The 26,862-nt window shown below is 41.1% G+C and overlaps 1 protein-coding gene across 1 annotated transcript; it reads right to left on the reverse strand.

Annotated features, from left to right (window-relative positions):
* Positions 1 to 16,170: 16,170 nt before the first annotated feature.
* abhd15a (abhydrolase domain containing 15a) lies at positions 16,171 to 24,981 on the reverse strand. Its single transcript, XM_063016919.1, has 3 exons — positions 24,472 to 24,981; positions 18,408 to 18,760; positions 16,171 to 16,720 (listed from the first exon to the last, which is right to left on the reverse strand). The coding sequence occupies exons 1-3, from the start codon at positions 24,979 to 24,981 to the stop codon at positions 16,171 to 16,173; spliced, it is 1,413 nt and encodes a 470-aa protein (XP_062872989.1).
* Positions 24,982 to 26,862: the final 1,881 nt, after the last annotated feature.

Below are 26,862 nucleotides of genomic sequence, written 5' to 3' on the forward strand. Positions count from 1 at the left end.
ATAATATTTTGATAATATAGTCAAAATATTTTGAAAATAAAATCATAATATTTTGATAATATAGTCAAAATATTTTAAAAATAAAATCATAATATTTAATTATTTTATATTTTGAGAATAAATACAAAATATTTACAGAATAAAGTTGTAATATTTAAAAAATAAATACAAAATATTTATAGAATAAAGTTGTAATATTTTAAGAATAAAGTCACAATATTTTGATAATAAAGTCATAATACTTATAGAATAAAGTCTGAATATTTCAAGAATAAAGTCTGAATATTTTGAGAATATATATCAATATATTTTTTTAAATAAAGTTGTAATATTTTGAGAATGAAGTTTAAATTTTTCAAAAATATATTTATATATATATATATATATATATATATATATATATATTTACAGAATAAAGTTGTTATATTTCAAGAATAGTCATAATATTTTAGGATTAACATTGTAATATTTTGAGAATAAATTTGTAATATTTTGAAAATAAAGTCATAATATTTTAAGAATAACGTAATATTTTAAGAATAAAGTCAACATATTAATAGAATAAAGTTGTAATATTTTAAGAATAAAGTCATAATATTTTAAGAATAAAGTCATAATATTTTGAGAACAAAGTTGTAATAGTTTAAAAATGAAGTCAAAATATTTATAGGATGAAGTCATAATATTTTAAGAATAAAAATATGCAGGAAAAATTTTGCACTATGCACCAGAAATGCTGTTTTTGTGATCTAAGAGACAAATTGTCTTTACAAAGTGTCACAAGGTTTTTGTGTCAACCTACAACACTGTGTTGATTTGGCCTGCCGGCGTTCACTGTGATAAGGTCACACCTCCTTAGAGTTCTCTGTGTGGAGGAGAAAAGAAAGAAGAAAGAATCGATTATGCCCTTAGTCCACAAACAACAGAATCTTTTTAGCAGTGTGTGACTCTCCATACGCCAGACTGGCATCACGTGCCAATCCATCAAGGTATAATTCCATGGTTGGGAGTCAGAGAGAGCATAATAACCCCTAATACCAACACACCATGTTGCAGTCTCTAGTTAGTCAAAGTAACCTATATTTTTTTCAGATACCTTGCAAATGTAAGCATTTCTTAGCCACACAGAGCCACAAAAAGTTCCAGACTCTTAAACGATAGCTAGCCTGGCTTGCCCCAGTTCACACTCATCTGAAAACCAACCCCCAACACAGCTGACAATTACAGTCTGACACAGATCCAGCAGTAGATCCAGCTGATTGTACATAAATAGAGGCGACTGGTCCAACTATAGCACAGAACGTCACTCAACACTGCCCAGTTATATAACCTGGCTAGCAGACAAGTATGGAGGAAACATGCGGGTTGCCTTTCCCCTATCAGTCCTAGACCGGCCACTCCTACTTGTCACAGATCACCTGATTTGTTTTTCTTAGCATTTGTAATATCCACAGTAACATTCAACATGGTTATTATTCGTTGGTTGGCTACTAACAGTGCTGCCTCACAGCAAGAAGGTCCTGGGTTCGATTTCCAGGTGGTCCCATGGAACTGCCTATATTTTAGGCTAATGTAAAATAATGAAGTTGTTTTGACACTTATACTCTGAAAATAACACAAATATAATATAAAAACACTGAAATACAATTGAAAAAAAAGTTTAAAATTAATATAACGTAATATAATATAATACAACCCCAAATGAGAAAAAGTTGGGACAGTATGAAAAATGCAAATAAAATAATAACACAGAGGTTCTTACATTTACTTTGACTTTTATTTGATTGCAGACAGGATGAACCTGAGATATTTCATGTTTTGTCTGGTCAACTTCATTTCATTTGTTAATAAACCTCTATTCCTGCATTTCAGGCCTGCAACACATTCCAAAAAAGTTGGGACAGGGGCAATTTAAGGCTAATAATGAGGAGACAAAACTAAATAATGATGTGAATAATGATGTGTAAATATGGTTTGGAACAAACGCAGCATCCAGGAAAGACTGAGTCTTTGATGAGCAAAGATGATCAGAGGATCTCCAGTTTGTCAACAAATGTGTGAGAAAATGATTGAAATTTTTAAAAACAATGAACCTCAAAGAAAGATTGGAAGGGATTTGCATATTTCTCCCTCTACAGTGCATAATATCATTAAACAATTCAAGGAATCAGGAGGAAGTTTAATGCGTAAAGGCCAAGGGTGCAAGCTTAAGCTGAACGCCTGTGATCTTCGATCCCTCAGACGGCACTGCATCAAGAACCGCCACTCAACAATAGCTGATATAACCACATGGGTGAGGGATTACTTTGGCCAACCTTTGTCAAGCACTACAATACAGAGTTACATGCACAAATACCACTTAAAACTTTACTGTGCAAAAAAGAAGCCTTATGTTAACCATGTCCAGAAGCAGCGTCGACTTCTCTAGGCTTGGAGGCATCTAGGATGTATCATCACACAGTAGAAACGTGTATTGTGGTCAGATGAATCAGCATTTCAGGTCTTTCCGGACCAAAGACGAAAAGTACCATCCAGACTGTTATCAGTGACGAGTCCAAAAGCCAGGGTCTGTCATGGTATCAGTGTCAGTGCCCTTGGCAAAAGTAATTCACACTTCTGTGATGGCAACATTAATGCAGAAAAGTACATTGAGATCTTAGAGCAACATATGCTGCCTTCAAGACGTCATCTTTTCCAGGGACGTCCATGCAAAACCACATCACTTGGTATCCTTGGGGCCAAAACGTCTTTTAATTGTGGGGAAAAAAGGCACCATTACAAAGGGGGAAATGCTTTACTGACCTAACTTCTTTTGGAATGTGTTGCAGGCCTGAAATGCTGGAATGGATGTTTATTAGTAAATGAAATGAAGTTGTTCCATGCTGTCCCAACTTTTTCTGGGGATGGGAGGGAGGGAGGGGTCAACTTTATATATTAACTAACTAACGAGGGGGGGGGTTCCAAGTATTAATTAGGAGGGTCAAACCCCTCCCCAACCAATCCCCCCCCAATCCCCCCATAATTAATAATTCAAACCATTATTATTTTTAATATCATTATACCGAAAAACTTTAGAAATAATTTAATTCTTAACTTTATATTCTGACCTCAGCTGTACGTTCTAGAAGTCTCATCTGGCCCCTTTTCACTCCCACTCTAGACAAATATACCAACCATGTCAGAGTTCCTCTTCCTGTACTGTCTACATGACTGATCATGAAACATGATCTGCTTGCAATGTGCTACTTCTGATGGCATTTATATCTGGATCTGTATGTCCCTTCTTGTCCAGATGAAACATAATCTGAAAGGAATGTCCACAACAATGACGGAAACCAGCCGGTTAAAACCGCACTAACAGGGTATGAAGACGTCTGAGGCTACTTTGTTTTCACATTCCGAAAAATCTTGTGATCAGAGCAAAACTGCTGAGTCATGTCATGATCGATGTTTACCCTCCTCAGACGTAATTTTCTTGCTCAGTAATAAGCCTCACAAACCGGGACTGGGAAGCACCTCTTTAGGTTTTATTTGCTTGCTGCTTGGTAACAGCACTGTGGAATCTAAAGGCCGTGTTTGGTATTTTGCCTCGTGCGAAGCTCGTCTGTTGTCAGTCACTAGTCATGCTGTGGAGGCACTAATCTGCACTGTGGAAAAAACCTCTGATGCAAGTGTTAATGAGAGAATGCAATATCACTACAGCGAGAGCTGCGAGTGTAGGAAGCATTGTTCAAGCATAACCAGCTTCAACAGATCGTGGAAGTGTCACATTACATTACCTCTCCTACTGTCCGTAAAGTAGTTCACTAGATCTTTCAAGGCCTGAGAGAAAGAGTTTTTTTTGTGACCCCACCTATTGATCCTGTGTCATGTTCATGCTGAGAATTTGCTGAATTTGCTAAAGGCCTTTGCAAATATTTGCTGCCTGAGCTAAAAATAGTAACACCTGGTAGTTGAAACAGGGAACAGCCTGCACTGCAGGTTAAATAATGCAGTGTTGGGTGTTAGTGTTGTGTCTTAAGTATAAAGTACAGAACCACTTCTACAAATACTACTGCCATTACCACCATCACCACTACTACTATTACTACATCTAATACTACTGCTGCTACTACTACCATGTGTGCTACTATTATCACTTTTAATACACCACCACCATCACAACTACTTCTACTACTATTACTACTAATACTACTGCTACTACTGCCACAATCACTTCTACTACTACAACTAACACTACTGCCGCCACCACCACCACTACGACTATTGCTACTGCCACAGCTTCTACTACAACTACAGGTCCTTCTCAAAAAATTTGCATATTGTGATAAAGTTCATTATTTTCCATAATGTAATGATAAAAATTAAACTTTCATATATTTTAGATTCATTGCACACCAACTAAAATATTTCAGGTCTTTTATTGTTTTAATACTGATGATTTTGGCATACAGCTCATGAAAACCCAAAATTCCTATCTCAAAAAATTAGCATATCATGAAAAGGTTCTCTAAACGAGCTATTAACCTAATCATCTGAATCAACGAATTAACTCTAAACACCTGCAAAAGATTCCTGAGGCTTTTAAAAACTCCCAGCCTGGTTCATTACTCAAAACTGCAATCATGGGTAAGACTGCCGACCTGACTGCTGTCCAGAAGGCCATCATTGACACCCTCAAGCAAGAGGGTAAGACACAGAAAGAAATTTCTGAACGAATAGGCTGTTCCCAGAGTGCTGTATCAAGGCACCTCAGTGGGAAGTCTGTGGGAAGGAAAAAGTGTGGCAGAAAACGCTGCACAACGAGAAGAGGTGACCGGACCCTGAGGAAGATTGTGGAGAAGGGCCGATTCCAGACCTTGGGGGACCTGCGGAAGCAGTGGACTGAGTCTGGAGTAGAAACATCCAGAGCCACCGTGCACAGGCGTGTGCAGGAAATGGGCTACAGGTGCCGCATTCCCCAGGTCAAGCCACTTTTGAACCAGAAACAGCAGCACTGGACTGTTGCTCAGTGGTCCAAAGTACTGTTTTCGGATGAAAGCAAATTTTGCATGTCATTCGGAAATCAAGGTGCCAGAGTCTGGAGGAAGACTGGGGAGAAGGAAATGCCAAAATGCCTGAAGTCCAGTGTCAAGTACCCACAGTCAGTGATGGTCTGGGGTGCCATGTCAGCTGCTGGTGTTGGTCCACTGTGTTTTATCAAGGGCAGGGTCAATGCAGCTAGCTATCAGGAGATTTTGGAGCACTTCATGCTTCCATCTGCTGAAAAGCTTTATGGAGATGAAGATTTCATTTTTCAGCACGACCTGGCACCTGCTCACAGTGCCAAAACCACTGGTGAATGGTTTACTGACCATGGTATTACTGTGCTCAATTGGCCTGCCAACTCTCCTGACCTGAACCCCATAGAGAATCTGTGGGATATTGTGAAGAGAAAGTTGAGAGACACAAGACCCAACACTCTGGATGAGCTTAAGGCCGCTATCGAAGCATCCTGGGCCTCCATAACACCTCAGCAGTGCCACAGGCTGATTGCCTCCATGCCACGCCGCATTGAAGCAGTCATTTCTGCAAAAGGATTCCCGACCAAGTATTGAGTGCATAACTGAACATAATTATTTGAAGGTTGACTTTTTTTGTATTAAAAACACTTTTCTTTTATTGGTCGGATGAAATATGCTAATTTTTTGAGATAGGAATTTTGGGTTTTCATGAGCTGTATGCCAAAATCATCAGTATTAAAACAATAAAAGACCTGAAATATTTCAGTTGGTGTGCAATGAATCTAAAATATATGAAAGTTTAATTTTTATCATTACATTATGGAAAATAGTGAACTTTATCACAATATGCAATTTTTTTTAGAAGGACCTGTATTAATGCCAGCAGTACTCTTAGTATTATCACTTTATTACTTCTACTACTACAGCCACCATTATCACTGCAGTTATCATTTCTACTACCACTAATTTGCCTACTTCTACCATCTTTACATTACATTTATATTTTTAGTATTCAGCAGACATCATCAAATACAATTTGAGCAACTAAGGGTTAAGAGCCTTGGTCAGGGTCCAACGGTGGCAACTTGGCGATGGCGGGGCTTTAACTGGCAACCTTTTGATTACTACCCTGTTTCCCCGAAAATAAGACAGTGTCTTATATTAATTTTTGCTCCCAAAGATGCACTAGGTCTTATTTTCAGGGGATGTCTTTTTTTTCCATGAAGAAGAATTCACATTTATTGTTGAACAAAAAAAAAAAGAACATTTATTATATACTGTAAATATATATATATATATATACAGTATACTGAGCCACTTGTACAGCAGGGACGGTATTGCAGCTTCCGGCCACCAGGGGGAGCTCACCACAGCACACTCGTACAGCACAGCAGGGACAGCGTACGGTCCAAACAAAAACGTTGCTAGGTCTTACTTTCGGGGGAGGCCTTATATTTATCAATTCAGCAAAACCTCTACTAGGTCTTATTTTCAGGGGATGTCTTATTTTCGGGGAAACACGGTAGTGACTACCACTACTGTTATTTCTTCTCCTACCAGCTACTAATTTTACTACTTGTAATAACAGTACTCAACTACTTCCTTTACTACTCAAAATATTACAACTTCTATTACAATTTACACTGATCAGTGATGACGTTAGAACCCGTCCAACTGTCCAACCATCCATCTAAACAATATTAAATTTCAGGCTGATGTTTGATGGGGCAAAATTCCAAATGACTTATAACCAAATGACTATGTTGAAGTAACACAGTACAGAACTAGCAAGGAAAATTGGGACAAGTCACAAACTGACTCATTGTTGCCAGTGGACATGTAGGCTATGGTAGCTTATATACACTGCTGTGGCTCAGACTGCAGATAATTTTAATACTAGGGATGGAGTGAATGTGTCATAACAGTGCATTAAACCCTTCAGTGTGTGAGCTGTGTAGTCGCAGACCAGTCAAAGTACAAATGCTAACTCCCATCCACCACTGAAAGCACTTCTAACAGCCATGCAAGAACTGGAACTGGACATAGAGAAATGAAAGAAGGTTGACTGGTCTGATGAATCCTGCCTACTTATGTGGATGGCCTAATTGACTAGTCGAATACTTTATTACCACCCTCATTATACAGAGGCACAGCACGTTGTGTTAGTTCCACACAGCAGAGTCCAAGGATTATTTCTTACTTACCTACTTACAAGTTACTGTTTCTTTAGAGTTCCCCATGTGTCCATGTGGGTTTATTCTGGGCACGTCTGATTTTCTCTGATCTCTCAAAACCTGCTTTGCGCCAAAGCTTTTTTAAAAACCCACAGTGACAGTGATATTTTTTATACAATGGCTAAAACTACTTGTATATGAGTGGGTAGAGGGAAGTGATTGTACCCATAAGGTCAGTGGTTCAAGTCTTAAGTTTAATTAATCATCTGTCCATTGGAATTCAGGCAATCTAACCCTTGAACTGCCAATGCTATAGGAGTAATGCTGTGACACATCATCAAAATGGAAAAGTTGATTGCCATATAATAAAGCTTGCTGTTATCAAACATGGTGATGATTGTTATCACTATATTATCATACTAAAGGCACGTGCACAGCTGTTCAAAGATCTTTCAGGGCATAACAGCATAGTCAGGACTTGGGTTTAGAATTTAGAACTTGGGCTTATTTAGGCTGCACATGTAGTGTTTCCACTCAAAAGAGGTGCTAAATATAAACTTAGTTTCCAAGCCAAAGGGGGAGAGGTCTGCGTCACTGTAACAGTCACATGCAGATTGGTTTTCCCCAGTCATGCAGTGGATTCCATACCGCCACCTACTGTCTGAGAGATTTGTTACAAGAGCAAGTGCAATCTACAGATAATCATCCTATTACTTATATAGTCAACAAATTATTAGACTTCATTGCTGCCAGTCCTGTTAAATCTAAGCTTTGCTTGTAGAACCTCACTAACAGTAGGCTAAAAGGTCTTAACAAGCCACAACTTCTACTACTACTACAACTTTCACCACCACCATTACTACTGCAACAACTTTTACTACTAATAACACTTCTACTACTACAACTACAACTAATACTACTGCTGTCACCACCATCACCACTACTGCCATCACCACCACGACTGCTGCTCCTGCCATAACTTCTATTACTATTACTGCTGAAACTAACACTGCTGCTGCCACTACCATCACCACTACTACTACTGCCATCACCATTACTGACACTATTACTACTTCCACCATCACCACTACTTCTACTACTACTACTACTACTACAAATAATACTACTACTGCCACAACTTCTACTACAACTACTACCTCCACCGCCATCACTATTACTACTGCCACCACCACCATTACTACTGACACATTTTCTACTACTACTAATAATACTACTGCTGTCACCACCATCACCTCTACTACAACCATTACCGGGCGGCATGGTGGCTAAGTGGGTAGCACTGTCGCCTCACAGCAAGAAGGTCCTGGGTTCAATCCCAGATTATATATACTGTATATACAGTGTATCACAAAAGTGAGTACACCCCTCACATTTCTGCAAATATTTCATTATATCTTTTCATGGGACAACACTATAGAAATAAAACTTGGATATAACTTAGAGTAGTCAGTGTACAGCTTGTATAGCAGTGTAGATTTACTGTCTTCTGAAAATAACTCAACACACAGCCATTAATGTCTAAATAGCTGGCAACATAAGTGAGTACACCCCACAGTGAACATGTCCAAATTGTGCCCAAAGTGTCAATATTTTGTGTGACCACCATTATTATCCAGCACTGCCTTAACCCTCCTGGGCATGGAATTCACCAGAGCTGCACAGGTTGCTACTGGAATCCTCTTCCACTCCTCCATGATGACATCACGGAGCTGGTGGATGTTAGACACCTTGAACTCCTCCACCTTCCACTTGAGGATGCGCCACAGGTGCTCAATTGAGTTTAGTCCATCACCTTTACCTTCAGCTTCCTCAGCAAGGCAGTTGTCATCTTGGAGGTTGTGTTTGGGGTCGTTATCCTGTTGGAAAACTGCCATGAGGCCCAGTTTTCGAAGGGAGGGGATCATGCTCTGTTTCAGAATGTCACAGTACATGTTGGAATTCATGTTTCCCTCAATGAACCGCAGCTCCCCAGTGCAAGCAACACTCATGCAGCCCAAGACCATGATGCTACCACCATCATGCTTGACTGTAGGAAAGATACAGTTGTCTTGGTACTTCTCACCAGGGCGCCGCCACACATGCTGGACACCATCTGAGCCAAACAAGTTTATCTTGGTCTCGTCAGACCACAGGGCATTCCAGTAATCCATGTTCTTGGACTGCTTGTCTTCAGCAAACTGTTTGCTGGCTTTCTTGTGCGTCAGCTTCCTTCTGGGATGACGACCATGCAGACCGAGTTGATGCAGTGTGCGGCGTATGGTCTGAGCACTGACAGGCTGACCTCCCACGTCTTCAACCTCTGCAGCAATGCTGGCAGCACTCATGTGTTTATTTTTTAAAGCCAACCTCTGGATATGACGCCGAACACGTGGACTCAACTTCTTTGGTCGACCCTGGCGAAGCCTGTTCCGAGTGGAACCTGTCCTGGAAAACCGCTGTATGACCTTGGCCACCATGCTGTAGCTCAGTTTCAGGGTGTTAGCAATCTTCTTATAGCCCAGGCCATCTTTGTGGAGAGCAACAATTCTATTTCTCACATCCTCAGAGAGTTCTTTGCCATGAGGTGCCATGTTGAATATCCAGTGGCCAGTATGAGAGAATTGTACCCAAAACACCAAATTTAACAGCCCTGCTCCCCATTTACACCTGGGACCTTGACACATGACACCAGGGAGGGACAACGACACATTTGGGCACAATTTGGACATGTTCACTGTGGGGTGTACTCACTTATGTTGCCAGCTATTTAGACATTAATGGCTGTGTGTTGAGTTATTTTCAGAAGACAGTAAATCTACACTGCTATACAAGCTGTACACTGACTACTCTAAGTTATATCCAAGTTTCATGTCTATAGTGTTGTCCCATGAAAAGATATAATGAAATATTTGCAGAAATGTGAGGGGTGTACTCACTTTTGTGATACACTGTATATATATATATATATATATACAGCAGTGTCTGTCTGTCTGTCTGTCTATCTATCTATCTATCTATCTATCTATCTATCTATCTATCTATCTATCTATCTATCTATCTATCTATCTATCTATCTATCTATCTATCTATATGTAGATACAGGGCAGTGGTAGCTCCGCGGTTAAGGTACAGGAATAGTAATCAGAAGGTCACTGGTTCAAGCCCTGCATCTGCCAGCTTACCACTGTTGGGCCCTTGAGCAAGGCCCTTAACCCTCAATTGCTTGCAATGTATACTCTCAATTGTAAGTCGCTTTGGATAAAGGCGTCTTCTAAATGCTGAAAATGTAATATATATATACAGGTATATATCATGACAGAAACAGTAGCTACTGGTTACACAAGGTTCACAAGTTTCTAATTTTGAATCTCCAGTTGGGAGGAAACCAGAGCTCCCAGAGGAAACCCACTCAGACAGGGGGAAAACATGCAAACTCCACACAGAAAGAACCCGGACCGCCCCACCTGGGGATCGAACCCAGGACCTTCGTGCTGTGAGGCGACTGAGCCACCAATATACAAATTAATTATATAATAAAAATTGTATAGAAACAATAAAAAATGCCCACCTGACATATAACACAGTTTTAGTTTGGGGGATGATTGATTATCACCAACAAGTACGTAAAGATTATATAATTTTAATATCATATAAGGGCAATGATTGATCAGCAGTTAAGGTATTGGACTAGTAATCAGAATGTTATTCGTTCAGACCCCATCATCACCGCAATTGCTCAAATTGCCTGCTAAGTGCTACAAATATGAACATAAAATATAAATAGTGTATTTAATTTCCATACTAATCACTCCATCTCGTCTCTCTGAGCTTGTCATTGAACTAGTCTTGATTTCCACTAGATGGAGCTGTTAGAGTGGTTTAGTTCAGTTATGACAAACTTCAGTAATAATATATTCATTCATTTATTCATTCATTCACGTTTTTCAAAACATCTCAACTTCTCTGCAAACAGGGGTTGTATATCACTTTCCATTAGGACTTAAATAAAGGTTAACACAAATGAATTAAGACTTAATTATTATTGCTGTGCTGACTTGATGTAAAGGTCAATCCAATTGCACAGATTAATTTAGAGTGCTTGATTGGTCTTTTTCTTCTTTCTAAGCCCTGGATATCAAATCAGGTTTTTCTCCTTTACACATGAGGAACACTGAGGGAGGAAAAAAGCAATTTTAAACACCATATGGCTAATATGTGCATACAATAAAGCATAAAGGCAAGCACACACTGGCAGAAAAATGTGTTGTACATAGTTTTTATATGGTACTGCCATATACAGGGGTTGGACAAAATAACTGAAACACCTGTCATTTTAGTGTGGGAGGTTTCATGGCTAAATTGGACCAGTCTGGTGGCCAATCTTCATTAATTGCACATTGCACCAGTAAGAGCAGAGTGTGAAGGTTCAATTAGCAGGGTAAGAGCACAGTTTTACTCAAAATATTGCAATGCACACAACATTATGGGTGACATACCAGAGTTCAAAAGAGGACAAATTGTTGGTGCACGTCTTGCTGGCGCATCTGTGACCAAGACAGCAAGTCTTTGTGATGTATCAAGAGCCACGGTATCCAGGGTAATGTCAGCATACCACCAAGAAGGACAAACCACATCCAACAGGATTAACTGTGGACGCAAGAGGAAGCTGTCTGAAAGGGATGTTCGGGTGCTAACCCGGATTGTATCCAAAAAACATAAAACCACGGCTGCCCAAATCACGGCAGAATTAAATGTGCACCTCAACTCTCCTGTTTCCACCAGAACTGTCCGTCGGGAGCTCCACAGGGTCAATATACACGGCCGGGCTGCTATAGCCAAACCTTTGGTCACTCGTGCCAATGCCAAACGTCGGTTTCAATGGTGCAAGGAGCGCAAATCTTGGGCTGTGGACAATGTGAAACATGTATTGTTCTCTGATGAGTCCACCTTTACTGTTTTCCCCACATCCGGGAGAGTTACGGTGTGGAGAAGCCCCAAAGAAGCGTACCACCCAGACTGTTGCATGCCCAGAGTGAAGCATGGGGGTGGATCAGTAATGGTTTGGGCTGCCATATCATGGCATTCCCTTGGCCCAATACTTGTGCTAGATGGGCGCGTCACTGCCAAGGACTACCGAACCATTCTGGAGGACCATGTGCATCCAATGGCGGTGCCGTGTATCAGGATGACAATGCACCAATACACACAGCAAGACTGGTGAAAGATTGGTTTGATGAACATGAAAGTGAAGTTGAACATCTCCCATGGCCTGCACAGTCACCAGATCTAAATATTATTGAGCCACTTTGGGGTGTTTTGGAGAAGCGAGTCAGGAAACGTTTTCCTCCACCAGCATCACGTAGTGACCTGGCCACTATCCTGCAAGAAGAATGGCTTAAAATCCCTCTGACCACTGTGCAGGACTTGTATATGTCATTTCCAAGACGAATTGACACTGTATTGGCCGCAAAAGGAGGCCCTACACCATACTAATAAATTATTGTGGTCTAAAACCAGGTGTTTCAGTTATTTTGTCCAACCCCTGTAGTTCACAACCTTTCAAACATATATACCTTTCAAACAGTCCTAAATATGTAGGCCACACTTGCAAAAAAAGTTGGGACAGTAAAGCATTTACCACTTTGTAATGTTGCCATTCCTTTTCACCACACTTAAAAGACGTTTTAGCACAGAGGAGACCAAGTGATTTAGTGTTTCAGGTTTTATTTTGTCCCATTCTTCCTGCAAACACATCTTAAGATGTGCAACATTACGGGGTCGTCGTTGTCGCATTTTTCGTTTCAAAATTCTCCACACATTCTCTGTTGGGGACAGGTCAGGACTGCAAGGTACCCTCTTCTTCCACAGCCATGCCTTTGTAATGTGTGCAGCATGTGGTTTTGCATTGTCTTGTTGAAAAATGCATGGACGTCCCTGGAAAATATGACGTCTTGAAGGCAGCATATGTTGCTCTAAGATCTCAATGTACTTTTCTGCATTAATGCTGCCATCACAGAAGTGTAAATGCCCTTTGCCGAGGGCACTGACACAGTCCCATACCATGACAGACCCTGGCTTTTGGACTTGTCGCTGATAACAGTCTGGATGGTACTTTTCGTCTTTGGTCCGGAAAGACCTGGAATGCTGATTCATCTGACCACAATACACGTTTCCACTGTGTGATGGTCCATCCTAGGTGCCTCAGAGCCCAGAGAAGTCAGCGCTGCTTCTGGACATGGTTAACATAAGGCTTCTTTTTTGCACAGTAAAGTTTTAAGTGGTATTTGTGCATGTAACTCTGTATTGTAGTGCTTGACAAAGGTTTGCCAAAGTAATCCATCACCCATGTGGTTATATCAGCTATTGTTGAGTGGCGGTTCTTGATGCAGTGCCGTCTGAGGGATTGAAGATCACAGGCGTTCAGCTTAAGCTTGCACCCTTGGCCTTCTTGCAGTGAAATCCCTCCCAATTCCTTGAATCTTTTATTGATATTATGCACTGTAGAGGGAGAAATATGCAAATCCCTTTCAATCTTCCTTTGAGGTACATTGTTTTTAAAAGTTTGAATAAACTTAAACAAACTGGAGATCCTCTGTCTATCTTTGCTCATCAAAGAAGCTGCTTTTGTACCAAACCATGATTACAATCACCTGTCGACATCACCTGTTATTTAGTTTTCCACCTCATTACTAGTCCTAAATTGCCCCTGTCCCAACTTTTTTTGGAATGTGTTGCAGGCCTGAAATGCAGGAATGGAGGTTTATTAACAAATGAAATTTTTACTTTATTTGCATTTTCCATACTAACCCAACTTTTTCTGATATGGGGCTGTATATATACAATTGATCTTAAAATATTTGTATGTGTTTTAATAAAATGGCTGTAGAATCTGATTCTCTGATGCAGTTCTGTTTCAGCCTGCTCCTCTGCTTTTTCTGGAAGACTGCAGAGACTGTCGCATCTAATCAGAAATCACACGCATTAACTCTGCTCGGGCTGCAGGCTAGAACTATATTCGGGAGTGTCTGATTAACAGATAATCACTGAAAGGATTCTAGGACAAAATGATAAACTGAGGAAATGTGTTTTTTTAACTATAAAAAACAACTTGGAGTATATCCTTCAGCAGTATTAATACTTTCTGTACCTGCAGATTATGCTTGGTTTGAATTTTTTTGCATGGTATTTATTATAGGTCATGTGGGTTAAGGTCTGACCTTAAACACACATCTTTTCACCTGCATGAGGCGAGATCATATGCAGATCAGCCTTGTGCACGGAGAGACACACCCTGATCAACGCATTATTCCTCGACTCTGTGCAGATGCCATCAACCAGCCACCAGAGGTCATAATTGTACCAGTTATAAGGTCTGTATGAACAACAGCCAATCGTTGTTCGTGTAGCCGCCCAGCCTGCCGGATGGCAGAGCTGAGATTCGATACGATGTATTCGAAATCCCAGCTCTGGTGTGCTAGCGTGATTTACTGCTGTGCCACCCGAGCGCCCATTAAATTCATTTTGCTTTGGGTCTGTTTGTATCATGAAACTTCTAAGCTTCAGATAATGGATGTGGAAGTGCAGCATCTTAATACTGTTCTGAATTGTTTTGCTCCCTCAGTAAATGCACATAAATGTGACTTCCTCCACCACGCTTCACATTGTTCTAGGTGTGTAGAGCTTTATTTCTTCCAACAAAGGGGAGTGAAGCCTGGTCCAACAGACGAGCTACTGTAGCTCAAATTGCTGAAGAAGTTAATGCTGGTTCTGATAGAAAGGTGTCAGACTCTATGCCTCGATGGGTCAGGGCTGTTTTGGCAGCAAAAGGGGGACCAGCACAATATTAAGAAGGTGGTTATAATAGTATGCCTTATCGGTGTATATCCAGGTAATTTAAGGTGTTCACAAACTTAAGCTACTTCTCTTTTCCTTTTTCTCAGACAACATTTACACATACAGGTACAATAGCATTTTCACAAAATGTAAAGCTCAGAAAATGTGATTTTGGATAAATTATTTTATTTATAGTCATTTATCAAGCTTGTAAAGAAATTGACAATAAACAAAAATTAATACAGTATTACAAACTGAAAACTATATAAAAAAAGGCTGGTGTAATATCCAGCTTCAGTGTTTCAGTGAAAATTCGACCCTTCTTTTGACAAAAAACTGCTACCTTGTAACATAGTGTTTTATTCATGAACCCAGTAGTTTATACAGCTACTTATATCATACAATAGGGCAAATAGAAATATCCCAGTAGTCTATGAAAATTATATCAGAGTTAATGTGAGGCACTTGTACTAACATTACACCTCATATACCTCATTACACCTTCACCGTCCAGATGCACCACATGTTCAAGACGTTTAGAAGATACAGATCTATGTGTTTATTATTTTACTTATAGGATGTTGTAATGGCAGTGAGCTCAGCAACAGGCAGCTGTTTGCCAGATGATAAAGAAAATGATGATAGAATGAGATCCTGGAAGCCCCCTGCTTTCAAAATTTTGTTAAAAAATAAAGTGCACAGTTTAGAAAAATTCGCTGCTGAATACAGATGTTTGCAGAACGATGGATCTTCAAAAAGTCTCCGCACTTTTATATCTTGGTTGGAAACGGTGAGGGCGGGAGGAGGAGTAATCGGTCGTGTCTGAGAGACTGAGAGAGAGCTTATAGTCCGGATTTAGCGCCATCTGATTTCCACCTTTTTGGACCTCTCAGGGAAGCTTTAAGGGGAGGAAGATTTTCATGTGATGATGATGTGAAAGAAGCGGTGAAAGAATCAGTGGCTACGCGCTCAACCGATAACCTTATATGCTGATGGCATTTAAAGTTGGTACGACGCTGGAAAAAATGCATCGGAAAGTGACTGTGTAGAAAAGTGACGTCATATGTGTTTAAAATTCTTAATAGAGTTAAAAAAGTGCGGAGACTTTTTGAAGAACCCGTATATCGTATATCACTTCATCTGATAGACGTCAGTGCTTATCATCTAGTGTAAGACCTCTGCCAGTTATAAATGGTGTGAATGTTATGCGTGCAAACCGGTAACTTCTTGTACGTGCTCATACTGCGATGCCGGAAAGCCTTGGCTGCCACGTTCATCCCTCGCCGCCTGGCCTGCAGCTTAGCCCGCTCCTCGGCGGCGAAGAAGTCACTAGTGGCTCTAAAGAATTCAAGAACGGCCCGGTGGCTCCAGAATACGGGGCCTTGGTCAGCGGTAGAGAAGCCGCTGTGGCCTCCGCTTTCTGTCAGCAGCAGGAAGAAGTGAGGGTTACTCTCGAAGAGCTCGAGGGGCAGCGTGTCCCGAGGCTCGCCGCGTATGGGGTCGTCACGGCTGCACACGCACAGCACAGGGATGGCCACCTCGTCCACGTCCCTTAGCGCGTCGTTACGTTCCCAGTAGGCCTCCCAGGCTCCGTCAGCAGGCGCCGTTTTCAGACCGGACTGACAGAACAACGCCTCCTCCATGGCCCTCAGGGAACAGCTGGAGAACAGACTGTCGACGTGAACCAGCTCCCCCAGCACTGTCCTGTACCTGCCAAAAATGCCAATTCAATCAGTAAAGATATTTCCTGAGATTAAATCACATCTCCCTGTATAATATCGTTTGGAAATCTGCTACTGAGCTGACCAGACACAATCGATAACGCTGAAGCCACACAGACAATAACTGTATTTCAGAATGAAGCGATTCAGATGGTTGTGTAATAGCTCTGCATTAATCATTTGACTGATTTGAAATAAAACAGCATTTATGAGGATTTTTATTATTTCTTACATTTACTTTGACATTTATTTGATTGCAGACAGTTTGAACCCGAGATATTTCATGTTTTTTCTGCTCAACTTCATTTCATTAATTCATAATTAATGGGGGGGGGGGGCTAGTAATGAGGTGAAAAAAACAAATAATGATGCAATTTTTAAAAGGTGATTGTAATCATGGTTTGGTACAAAAGCAGCATCCAGGAAAGGCTGAGTCTTTGATGAGCAAAGATGATCAGAGGATCTCCAGTTTGTCATCAAATGCATGAGAAAATGATTGAAATGTTTAAAAACAATGTACCTTAAAGAAAGATTGGAAGGGATTTGCATATTTCTCCCACTACAGTGCATAATATCATTAAACCATTCAAGAAATTGGGAGGAATTTCAGTACATAAAGGCCAAGGGCGCAAGCTTAAGCTGAACGCTTGTGATCTTCGATCCCTCAGACGGCACTGCATCAAGAACCGCCACTCAACAATAGCTGATATAACCACATGGGTGAGGGATTACTTTGGCAAACCTTTGTCAAGCACTACAATACAGAGTTACATGCACAAATGCAAAAAAAAAAAAGAAGCCTTATGTTAACCATGTCCAGAAGTGGCGTTGACTTCTCTGGGCTCAGAGGCATCTAGGATGGACCATCACACAGTGGAAATGTGTATTGTGGTCTGATGAATCAGCATTCCAGGTCTTTTTTGGAAAAAATGGACGCCTGTGCTCCGGACCCAAGATGAAAATGACCATCCAGACTGTTATTAGCAACAAGTCCAAAAGCCAGGGTCTGTCATGGTATGGGATTGTATTAGTGCTCTTGGCACAGCAGCGCTGCTGGAGTTTTTAAATACCAAGTCCACTTACTGTCCACTCTATTAGACACTCCTACCTAGTTGGTCCACCTTGTAGATGTAAAGACATGGACGATCGCTCATCTATTGCTGCTGTTTGAGTTGATCATCTTCTAGATCTTCATCAGTGGTCACAGGACGCTGCCCACATGGCACTGTTGGCTGGCTATTTTTGGTTGGTGAGCTATTCTCAGTCCAGCAGTGACAGTGAGGTGTTTAAAACCTCCATCAGCATTGCTGTGTCTGATCCACTCATACCAGCACAACACACACTAACATACCACCACCATGTCAGTGTTACTGCAGTGCTGAGAATGATCCACCACCTAAATAATACCTGCTCTGTGGTGGTCCTGTGGGGGTCCTGACCACTGAAGAACAGGGTGAAAGGGGGCTTACAAAGCATGCAGTGAAACAGATGGACTACAGTCAGTAATTGTAGAACTACAAAGGGCTTCTATATGGGAAGTGGAGCTGATAAAATGGACAGTGAGTGTAAAAACAAGGAGGTGGTTTTAATGTACTAAATCCAATAAAAATGCTAAATAAATGCATTTCACTAGTGGTCTTAGACAAAATTCCCTTTTCATAAAGAGTGTTCTATACCTGCTGAGGCTGATCTTCTGGTAGAGCAGAATTGGCCAATGACAGGGCCAGGCAGGACCATTCTCGAACCAGCTCTGGCAGCGGAAGATGGGTGACAGGCAGGCGGCGGCGGTCACATAACTTGATGAACCACACTCGCCCAGATAAGACAGAAGCAGTCCTGAACCGGTGCTCTCGCTCACCGCGTAGAGGCGGCCCACAGGCTGGCGGTAGCGAATATAGCGGACCGCTTCACGCAGATCAGCTGGGTCTCCGAACTCCTGCAGCTTGATAGTGTTGAGCGGAGTTCCATTCTGACTGCGCCGGTTAAACACCACGGGGAGGTAGCCGTGACTCAGGGCTGCCTCACAGAGCTACGGAGAAAGAAAGTACAACATCATGGTCAATCAGAGTGGAAGGGCGGGGTGGAAGACACCCGATTTCTCAATGACGTCAAAAGCCTAGAAGACAATATTCTATTTAAGAAGTACGTTTCATTTTCATGTATCAGCTTTTTCTTGACCCAGATCTGTTTGAAACAAGCAAACCAGTGGGTTGTGTAATTGCCATCTATGCTGCCCAGTACTTTTCCCTTGTAATATCAGGCCCATGGGGAATTTTGTCACAAGGGCTGAAAATGGACTGAGAAAACAAGCATTGCTACCTTCCTCCACATTCCTCACATGTTCAACGAGTCAGATAAGTCTAGGTAAACAAGCATTCAGTGAAAAGGTCAGAACCAGGTCTCCACTGGACTGTTGCATTTCACTTGTTTATTACATTACAGGATGAAAAAAAGCTCTGTTATATAAGACACAATAGTTGCACTTGCCTGGTACAGTCGGCTAGCTTAAAGCCAACTTTAGAGTGTGGAGAGTGGACAAAATAACAGAAACAGCTCTCAACGGAGAAAGTGGATAAAGCAGGGATAGCGCAGAATTAAGAATCCTAAGGAATCTTCAGAACCAACCGGGACCAGCAATGCACAAGCGGTACCCCAACCACACCAACTGGTGATGGTTCAACCTCAATGAACTAAATCATACAGCCAAATAACAATGAAGTGGCTTTAGGGCAAGTCTCCCAAGCCAAAGTCTAGACTTAGACTTGTGCCTAATTTTGCCATATCTCCCAGCCCTGGCTATAATTCCTAATAGTTGGGCCCGAATTTGTCATTTTTACTAACATTGCGATTGCTTTAATTTTCCTTCGGGATCAAGTATCAAGTATCTATATATCTGTCTGTCTGTCTGTCTGTCTGTCCTGTCATACTATTAATTAGGTATGCAGTTACCATGGGTAAGAGATGGTACGATACTGTAGCTACTAACAAAAAAAAGAAACATCAAAAAAAGGTGGACAAAATAACAGAAACAGAGTAACAAATGGAAGACACAAAAACATTCGCAGCCGTCAACGGAGAAAGTGGATAGATCAGGGATAGCGCAGAAGTAAGAACTTCTTGTCACAATATGACAGACTGATCCGGCCGTCTGTGACAACTGTGACAAAGAATGGGAATCCTCAGAACCAACCGGGACCGGCAATGCACAAGTGGTATCCCAACCATACCAGCTGGTAATTGTTTGACCTTTTAAAACATCAGTGAACTGAAGCATACAGCCAAACAACATTGAAGTGGCTTTAAGGCAAGTCTCTAAATGTACTCAAGTCAAAAGCCCAGACTTAAATCCTGGACAACTGAAGTTCAAAGATGTTAACCATCCAGTGTGATGGAGTTTCAAATCATCTGCCATGAAGAATGTGATAAGCTGCCTGAATCCAGGAGCAAGGCTTATAGTGATGCATCCAAAAGGGCCCTACAATGAACTAAATAAAGGGTCTAAAAACTTTTCTGATTTCTGTTTTACATCATTATGAATGTAAGTGTAGATTAATGGGTAAAAATGGCAATTATGTCCACTGAAGATCAAATCCACAGCACAAAAGTGCACAATTCAAGGAATCTAAATAATTGACAGCCTCTTGTCAAATTATAGCAAATGAGAAGCAACACAGCTAATAAAACCCTAGGAATATAGAATTACTCTGACTCCTTTACTAAAATCCCCAATAGAGAACAGAGTAAACCCAATAAAGCACTTAGACTTAAGGTGTATTGATTACACAACACTTAGTGTGAACAAGGCTGCATTTCTAAAAAGCTTTTTCAACCAGACTTGTGTCTATGATAGCTTAAATGTTTAGATGACTGTCATTACTGATGCCTTCAAAGACAACTTCAAATTGAGAACTTAATTTAATTAATGAAATTGCTAAAGACATTAAATAATTAGTTTTTCATTCCAGGGAGGACAGGACCCTCTGAAACACTGACAAGGATGACTGAAACAGTGCCAGACCCTCCCTGTCACTGCCATGGACTCATTGCTTTTGTTTCTGTTTGTTTCACGCCCCCTGGTGTAGGGTTAGTTCAGTAGGTCCTTGTCTACTTGTCTATCTTTCTGCCTGGTTCTTTGTACTTGTGTCTTCGTTTCTGGTTCCTTGTGTGTTCGCCTAGTCTCAGTATTATCCTATTAGTTTCCGTTAATGACATAAGAATTAAAGAATCAGAAATGTCTGAGTTGTTCACAGAGTTGTTCTCTATTCTATTGGTGTAATTGTTCCTTATTTTTGTTAATTGACATCATGTTTTTAATGGGGCAGCTCATTGGTTTTATCACGGTCGCCTCACAGCAAGAAGGTCCTGGGTTCGATTCTGAGGTGGTGCAGTCCTGGTCCTTTCTGTGTGGAGTCTGCTTGTTGCCCAGTGTCTGTGTGGGTTTCCTCCCGGTGTTCCGGTTTCCTTCCACAGTCCAAAGACATGCAGTAAGGTTAATTACAGATTAAACACCACCAATGATCTATGTACACCAAGGGTTTTCAACCTCTGGTCAGTGACACATGAAGGGACAGCTTTATACTATAGGGCTATTATTCCAAGCTGTGGCCATGCTTACAAAAAGGTATGTAAAGAAAGAGACTTTTACTTTACATATATTTAATTTTGGAGAATCTGTTTGATGACTGGCTCAAATGAGGGTGGAAACAAGAATACTAGGCATTTAAACCAAACGTTTCCCAAATCAAACTTTGAAGTCGTACGAAGCACGTCTGACTAGTTAATTGTATTAGTTTAGGTACAAAGTATCTATGTATGTAGGACATGTGATACAGTTTGTGATGCAGTCAAGAAATAATGTAAAATTACCATATAATAAGTCAGTTAAGTGTGAAGTTGTTTCTCACACATGATAATTAAGGATGAGAAAGGATGCCGCTCATGTGGCGCAGCGGTAAAAACACACGCTTGAACACCAGAGCTGGGATCTCGAATACATTGTATCGAGTCTCAGCTCTGCCTGCCGGCTGGGCTGAGCAGCCACATGAACAACAAATGTCCTGTTGTTCAGATAGGGGTGGGATATTAAAAGCCGGATGGGGTCTCTTTCATAACTAATGCAATTACGACCTCTGCTGGATGATTGATGGCGCCTGCACAAAGACGAGAAAAGAGTGCTGTCAGGGTGTGTCTCTCCGTACACAGTGCTGATTCGCATTGCACTCGTCAAAGTGTAAGTGACAAAATGCATATGGCTGCTGCCCACGTGTCGGAGGGGGCATGGGTTAGCTTCATTCTCTTCAATCAGGGCTGGGATCAGCATTGGTGAAGAGGTAGCATGACGCAATCGGGCAATTGGACGCGCTAAAAGGGAGAAAAAGGGGAGAAAATGCATAAACAATGCTTTAAAACACCTCCAATAGAACTGAAGAAAATGGTAAGTCTACATCTGAAATGATATGATTGTCTACAAAAGATTGAGACATTTTGAGCCTAATTAAGCCTGTGTTGTGGATTAAAATTTATTTATTTCATTGAAGCAATAAAAACTGTTTAATTAGGCACCAATGAAAGCCAAATTATGAATTAGCTCAAATGGCAAGATAAAGACTGTACTATTAATATTCAAATGAAATACAGTATAATCACATCACTCAGTCCTACTATTGTGTAATCTGAACACTATAAGGTTGCCATGCATTTCCACAGAATAAGAACAACTAACACTGCAGATAAGTCTAAATAAGCCAATCAAAACATTATTATGTGGAAATGCACAATAACATTTGCAATGTCTATCTTCTCAATAAAGGCAACCTGCAGTGGAGTGATCTAATGGGAAAACTCTAATTGGCCCGATACTTCAAAGTGACTGTGTCCCCATGCACTGTATACTGATGCCGTCATCATTACACTCTAAGCTTAGATATGTCTGCTACCAAAAGAACAAAATACGGCAACCCACAAGCCCCCCTTTCATACTGTCTGCTGCATGCTGACATCCTACGCATATTTATGTGTGTTATTTTATAATAGAGACTGTGAGACTGGAGGCTCACGTTTTAATTATTGTAGGTTTGTGACTGAGCTTTGATGATGCTGTCATGACAAAATAAACAAACTGCAGGGATCTGGTCTTTTTTAATCCCCGTCTCAAACAGCTAACAGCATATATACATATATATACTGTATATATACTGATCAGCCATAACATTAAAACTACCTCTTTTTTTCTACACTAACTGTCCATTTTATCAGCTCCACTTACCATATAGAAGCACTTTGTAGTTCTACAATTACTGACTGTAGTCCATTTATTTCTCTACATACTTTTTTAACCTGCTTTCACCCTGTTTTTTAATGGTCAAGACCACCACAGAGCAGGTATTATTTAGGTGGTGGATCATTCTCAGCACTGCAGTTACAATGACATAGTAGTGGTGTGTTAGTGTGTGTTGTGCTGGTATGAGTGGATCAGACACAGCAGCGCTGCTGGAGTTTTTAAATACCGTGTCCACTCACTGTCCACTCTATTAGACACTCCTACCTAGTTGGTCCACCTTGTAGACGAGCGCTCATCTATTGCTGCTGTTTGAGCAACCGTTGCTGTTTTGGAGATACTTCAACCCTGTCGTCCGGCTATAAAAATGTGGCACTTTTCAGAGTCACTAGGGTCTTTATGCCTGCACGTATCTGCTGCATTCAGCATGTGTGCTACAAGTACTTTTATCAGCCCAACATGTAATAATGACCATCACATGCACACTTATAATGTAATAGGCATTCTCATGCATATTTTTGGTGGGTGGTCCTAATGTTTTGGCTTATTAGAGTACATTTTGCAATATCTCAACAGAAAAGTGGATAAAACAGAGATAGCGCAGAACTAAGAACTGGTTGTCACAATATGACAGGCTGCTCCGGGAATTCTAGGGAATCTTCAGAACCAACCGGGACCAGCAATGCACAAGCGGTACCCCAACCACACCAACTGGTAATGGTTCAACATCAATGAACTAAATCATACAGCCAAATAACAATGAAGTGGCTTCAGGGCAAGTCTCCCAAGCCAAAGTCTAGACTTAGACTTGTGCCTAATTTTGTATCTCCCAATATCTCCCAGCAGCTACTAACAAAAAGGGGATAATCACAAATAAATAAAGTGGACAAAGTAACAGAAACAAAGAAACAGCCCTCAACTGAGAAAGTGGATAAAACAGGGATAGTGCAGAACTAAGAACTGGTTGTCACAATATGACAGGCTGTTCCGGGAATTCTAGGGAATCCTCAGAACCAACCAGGACCAGCAATGCACAAGCGGTACCCCAACCACACCAACTGGTAATGGTTTGACCTTTTAACACATCAACGACCTGAAGCATACAGCCAAATAACAATGAAATAGCTTCAAGGCAAGTCTCTGGATGTCCTTGAATGGCCGAGCCAAAGCCCAGACTTTAAACACCAGACGACTGAAGTTTAAAGATGTAAACCATCCAGTGTGATGGAGTTTGAAATCATCTGCCATGTAGAATGTGATAAGCTGCCCAAATCCAGGAGCAAAGCTTATAGAGATGCAGCACCCTACAATGAACTAAATAAAGGGTCTCATTTTGCAATATCTCCCACCCCAAGCTATGAGTCCTAATACTCGTGCCTGATTTAAAACGTGCATTTGTCATTTACCCACACATAATAAGGCAAACTGATGCACACAAACTGTTGCCCTAATCCTAATATTACCTTCAGCACATTACTGGTGATCTTTCCAAAAGAGTTGGGGATGATCAGAAGGATGGGGCTGGTGGAATTGCTGCAAGTCCTCCTCCTTTTGGTACCAAAAACAGCCCAGTCCAGAGCAACCAGGCCGTCGTCACTCAGCTGTAAATAATCCCGAATAAAATGGACCTGGCAATCACATGGCCATAAAAACCCCCAAAGCGTCTGTAAACACGGACTCGCCCTCCAGTGCCACGCCGGGATGGGCAGATATTTACTAAAACTTGAGCAGTGCTTGAGCAAATAGTTGGCCAATGTGGATGGTTTGCAGGTAAACACGACAGTGCCTGATGCTGCTCCTGATGATGATGTTGATTCACCTGCTTGTCCATGCACTTTAGGCTCCGTCCCATTTCTATGGTCCGACGCGCTCCCTTCGTTTGCTACCATCACAGGCGCCCTTAGGACTCCCAAATATTTGAGGACTGGCCAGACCGTGGCTGCCAGGAGGAGGACACCGATCCATTCCAGCATTTTCCCAGCGAAACCCGACAAATCCAGCTGCAGTGAAAGACGATGTGCGATTAAAACACCGCAAAGCGTAATATCCAGCTGTTTGTATCCATTCGCGTGCTAAAAGCGCGCTCCACGCGCAAACCCTTCCGAAAAGAGACAGTGCGCGCGCCTGCAAGTTCAAAGTACTTTACAGACTGATGCCTTTAACGCACCGACTCTTATTCGACTCTGCAGAAATCGAAGTCTAGTGCTCTGCGTTGGCGCCATTGGGTTTTAAATGCAGCGCATATATAGTCTGAGTGTGTGTGTGTGTGTGTGTGTGTGTGTGTGTGTGTGTGTTTGCAGACTGTGCACCTCGTCTCACACAGTCAGCGTTTTACAGAGCAGCACCAGGCGCCTTATCCTTTCTGTCTGCATCATGTTGTAGCTCTATATCACCTATTTGCTATACTACTACACCTAGAAGTGATGTGTCGGTTCACGATTCGGCTCATTGAATCAACCGACTCATACCGATGAGCCAAATCAATTATATATTCCAGTGCTTAGATCCTAAAGTGGATACATTAGTTGACTTTTGAACAGATGTAAGTTATTATTCTTACTCTACACATAGTGTAGTAGTAGCTCACCCATATGCTATAGTTCTACACCTAGAAGTGATGTGTCGGTTCACGATTCGGCTCATTGAATCAACCGACTCATGCTGATGAGCCGAGTCAATTATATATTCCAGTGCTTAGATCCTAAAGTAAATAAATTAGTTGACCTTTTAACAGATTTAAGTTAGTATTCTTACTCTACACGTAGTGTAGTAGTAGCTCACCCATATGCTATAGTACTACATCTAGAAGTGATGTGTCGTTCTTGAACGATTCGGCTTATTGAGTCACCTGTTATATTCGAACCGACTCACGCTGATGAGCCGAGTCAATTACATATTCCAATGTTTAGATCCTAAAGTGAATAAATTAGTTGACCTTTTAACAGATTTAAGTTTTTATTCTTACTAGAAGTGGTAGCTCTATATCACCTATATGCTATAGTACTACAGCTAGAAGTGACTGAGCCGACCTTTTAGGTTGAACCGACTCACGCTGATGATCTAAGCCCAAGATTAAATAGACCATACTCTGCTAAACTACATTGGGATTTTATTCTTTGTCATCTAAATACTGTATAATGCTAAAACATTTGATAATAAATAGTCTTTGCACACATATAAGCTTTAACTACTTCTGTCTGCATCACGTAGACGTAGTTGTAGCTCTATATCACCTATCATACCTGTCAAGTTTTGAATTTAAAAATAAGGGAAATTTTCCACCGCGCGCTTTGAGCCGTCCCACCAGCCCAACCGAGGTTCAGTATCCCTTATATTTTAAGACAGGTTTCACTTACAAAGTACAATTAGATGATCAGAATCTGATAGGCCTACCTTTGTTGACACTGAAATGCTGTGGACATTCCTACATATGTAATTCTTATAATACAGCCTAAATGAAAACACAAAAGGGAATTGAAGCACATTTATTTATTTTACATATTTTCAGCATATATACACATTGCTTGTCTTAAAGTGAAACACGTTTTATTTTCGTCTCCTCTTTAGAAAGGTAAATTCGATGTCCCATTTCTCTAGATATTTACTTTTTTGGCAGGAATGCCCTCTCTCTCCTTGCATCCATCCATCTCTCCCTGTTCCAGGTTTGTTCCCGCTGTCCGCACTAACCTCGCGAGAACTGTCACTTGCAGCAGCCTGAGTGGCAGTTCTCGCGAGGTTAGTGACATTTCAGTTTGGAGAGGCACAGGAATGTTTTTTAAAATTATAATATAATACGGGAAATTTACGGGAAAATACTAATACGGGAGGACGGCGGGAAAGAGGGGTAAAATACG

This window comes from Trichomycterus rosablanca, chromosome 20 (genome assembly GCF_030014385.1).
Source record: "Trichomycterus rosablanca isolate fTriRos1 chromosome 20, fTriRos1.hap1, whole genome shotgun sequence".
NCBI lineage: Eukaryota > Metazoa > Chordata > Actinopteri > Siluriformes > Trichomycteridae > Trichomycterus > Trichomycterus rosablanca.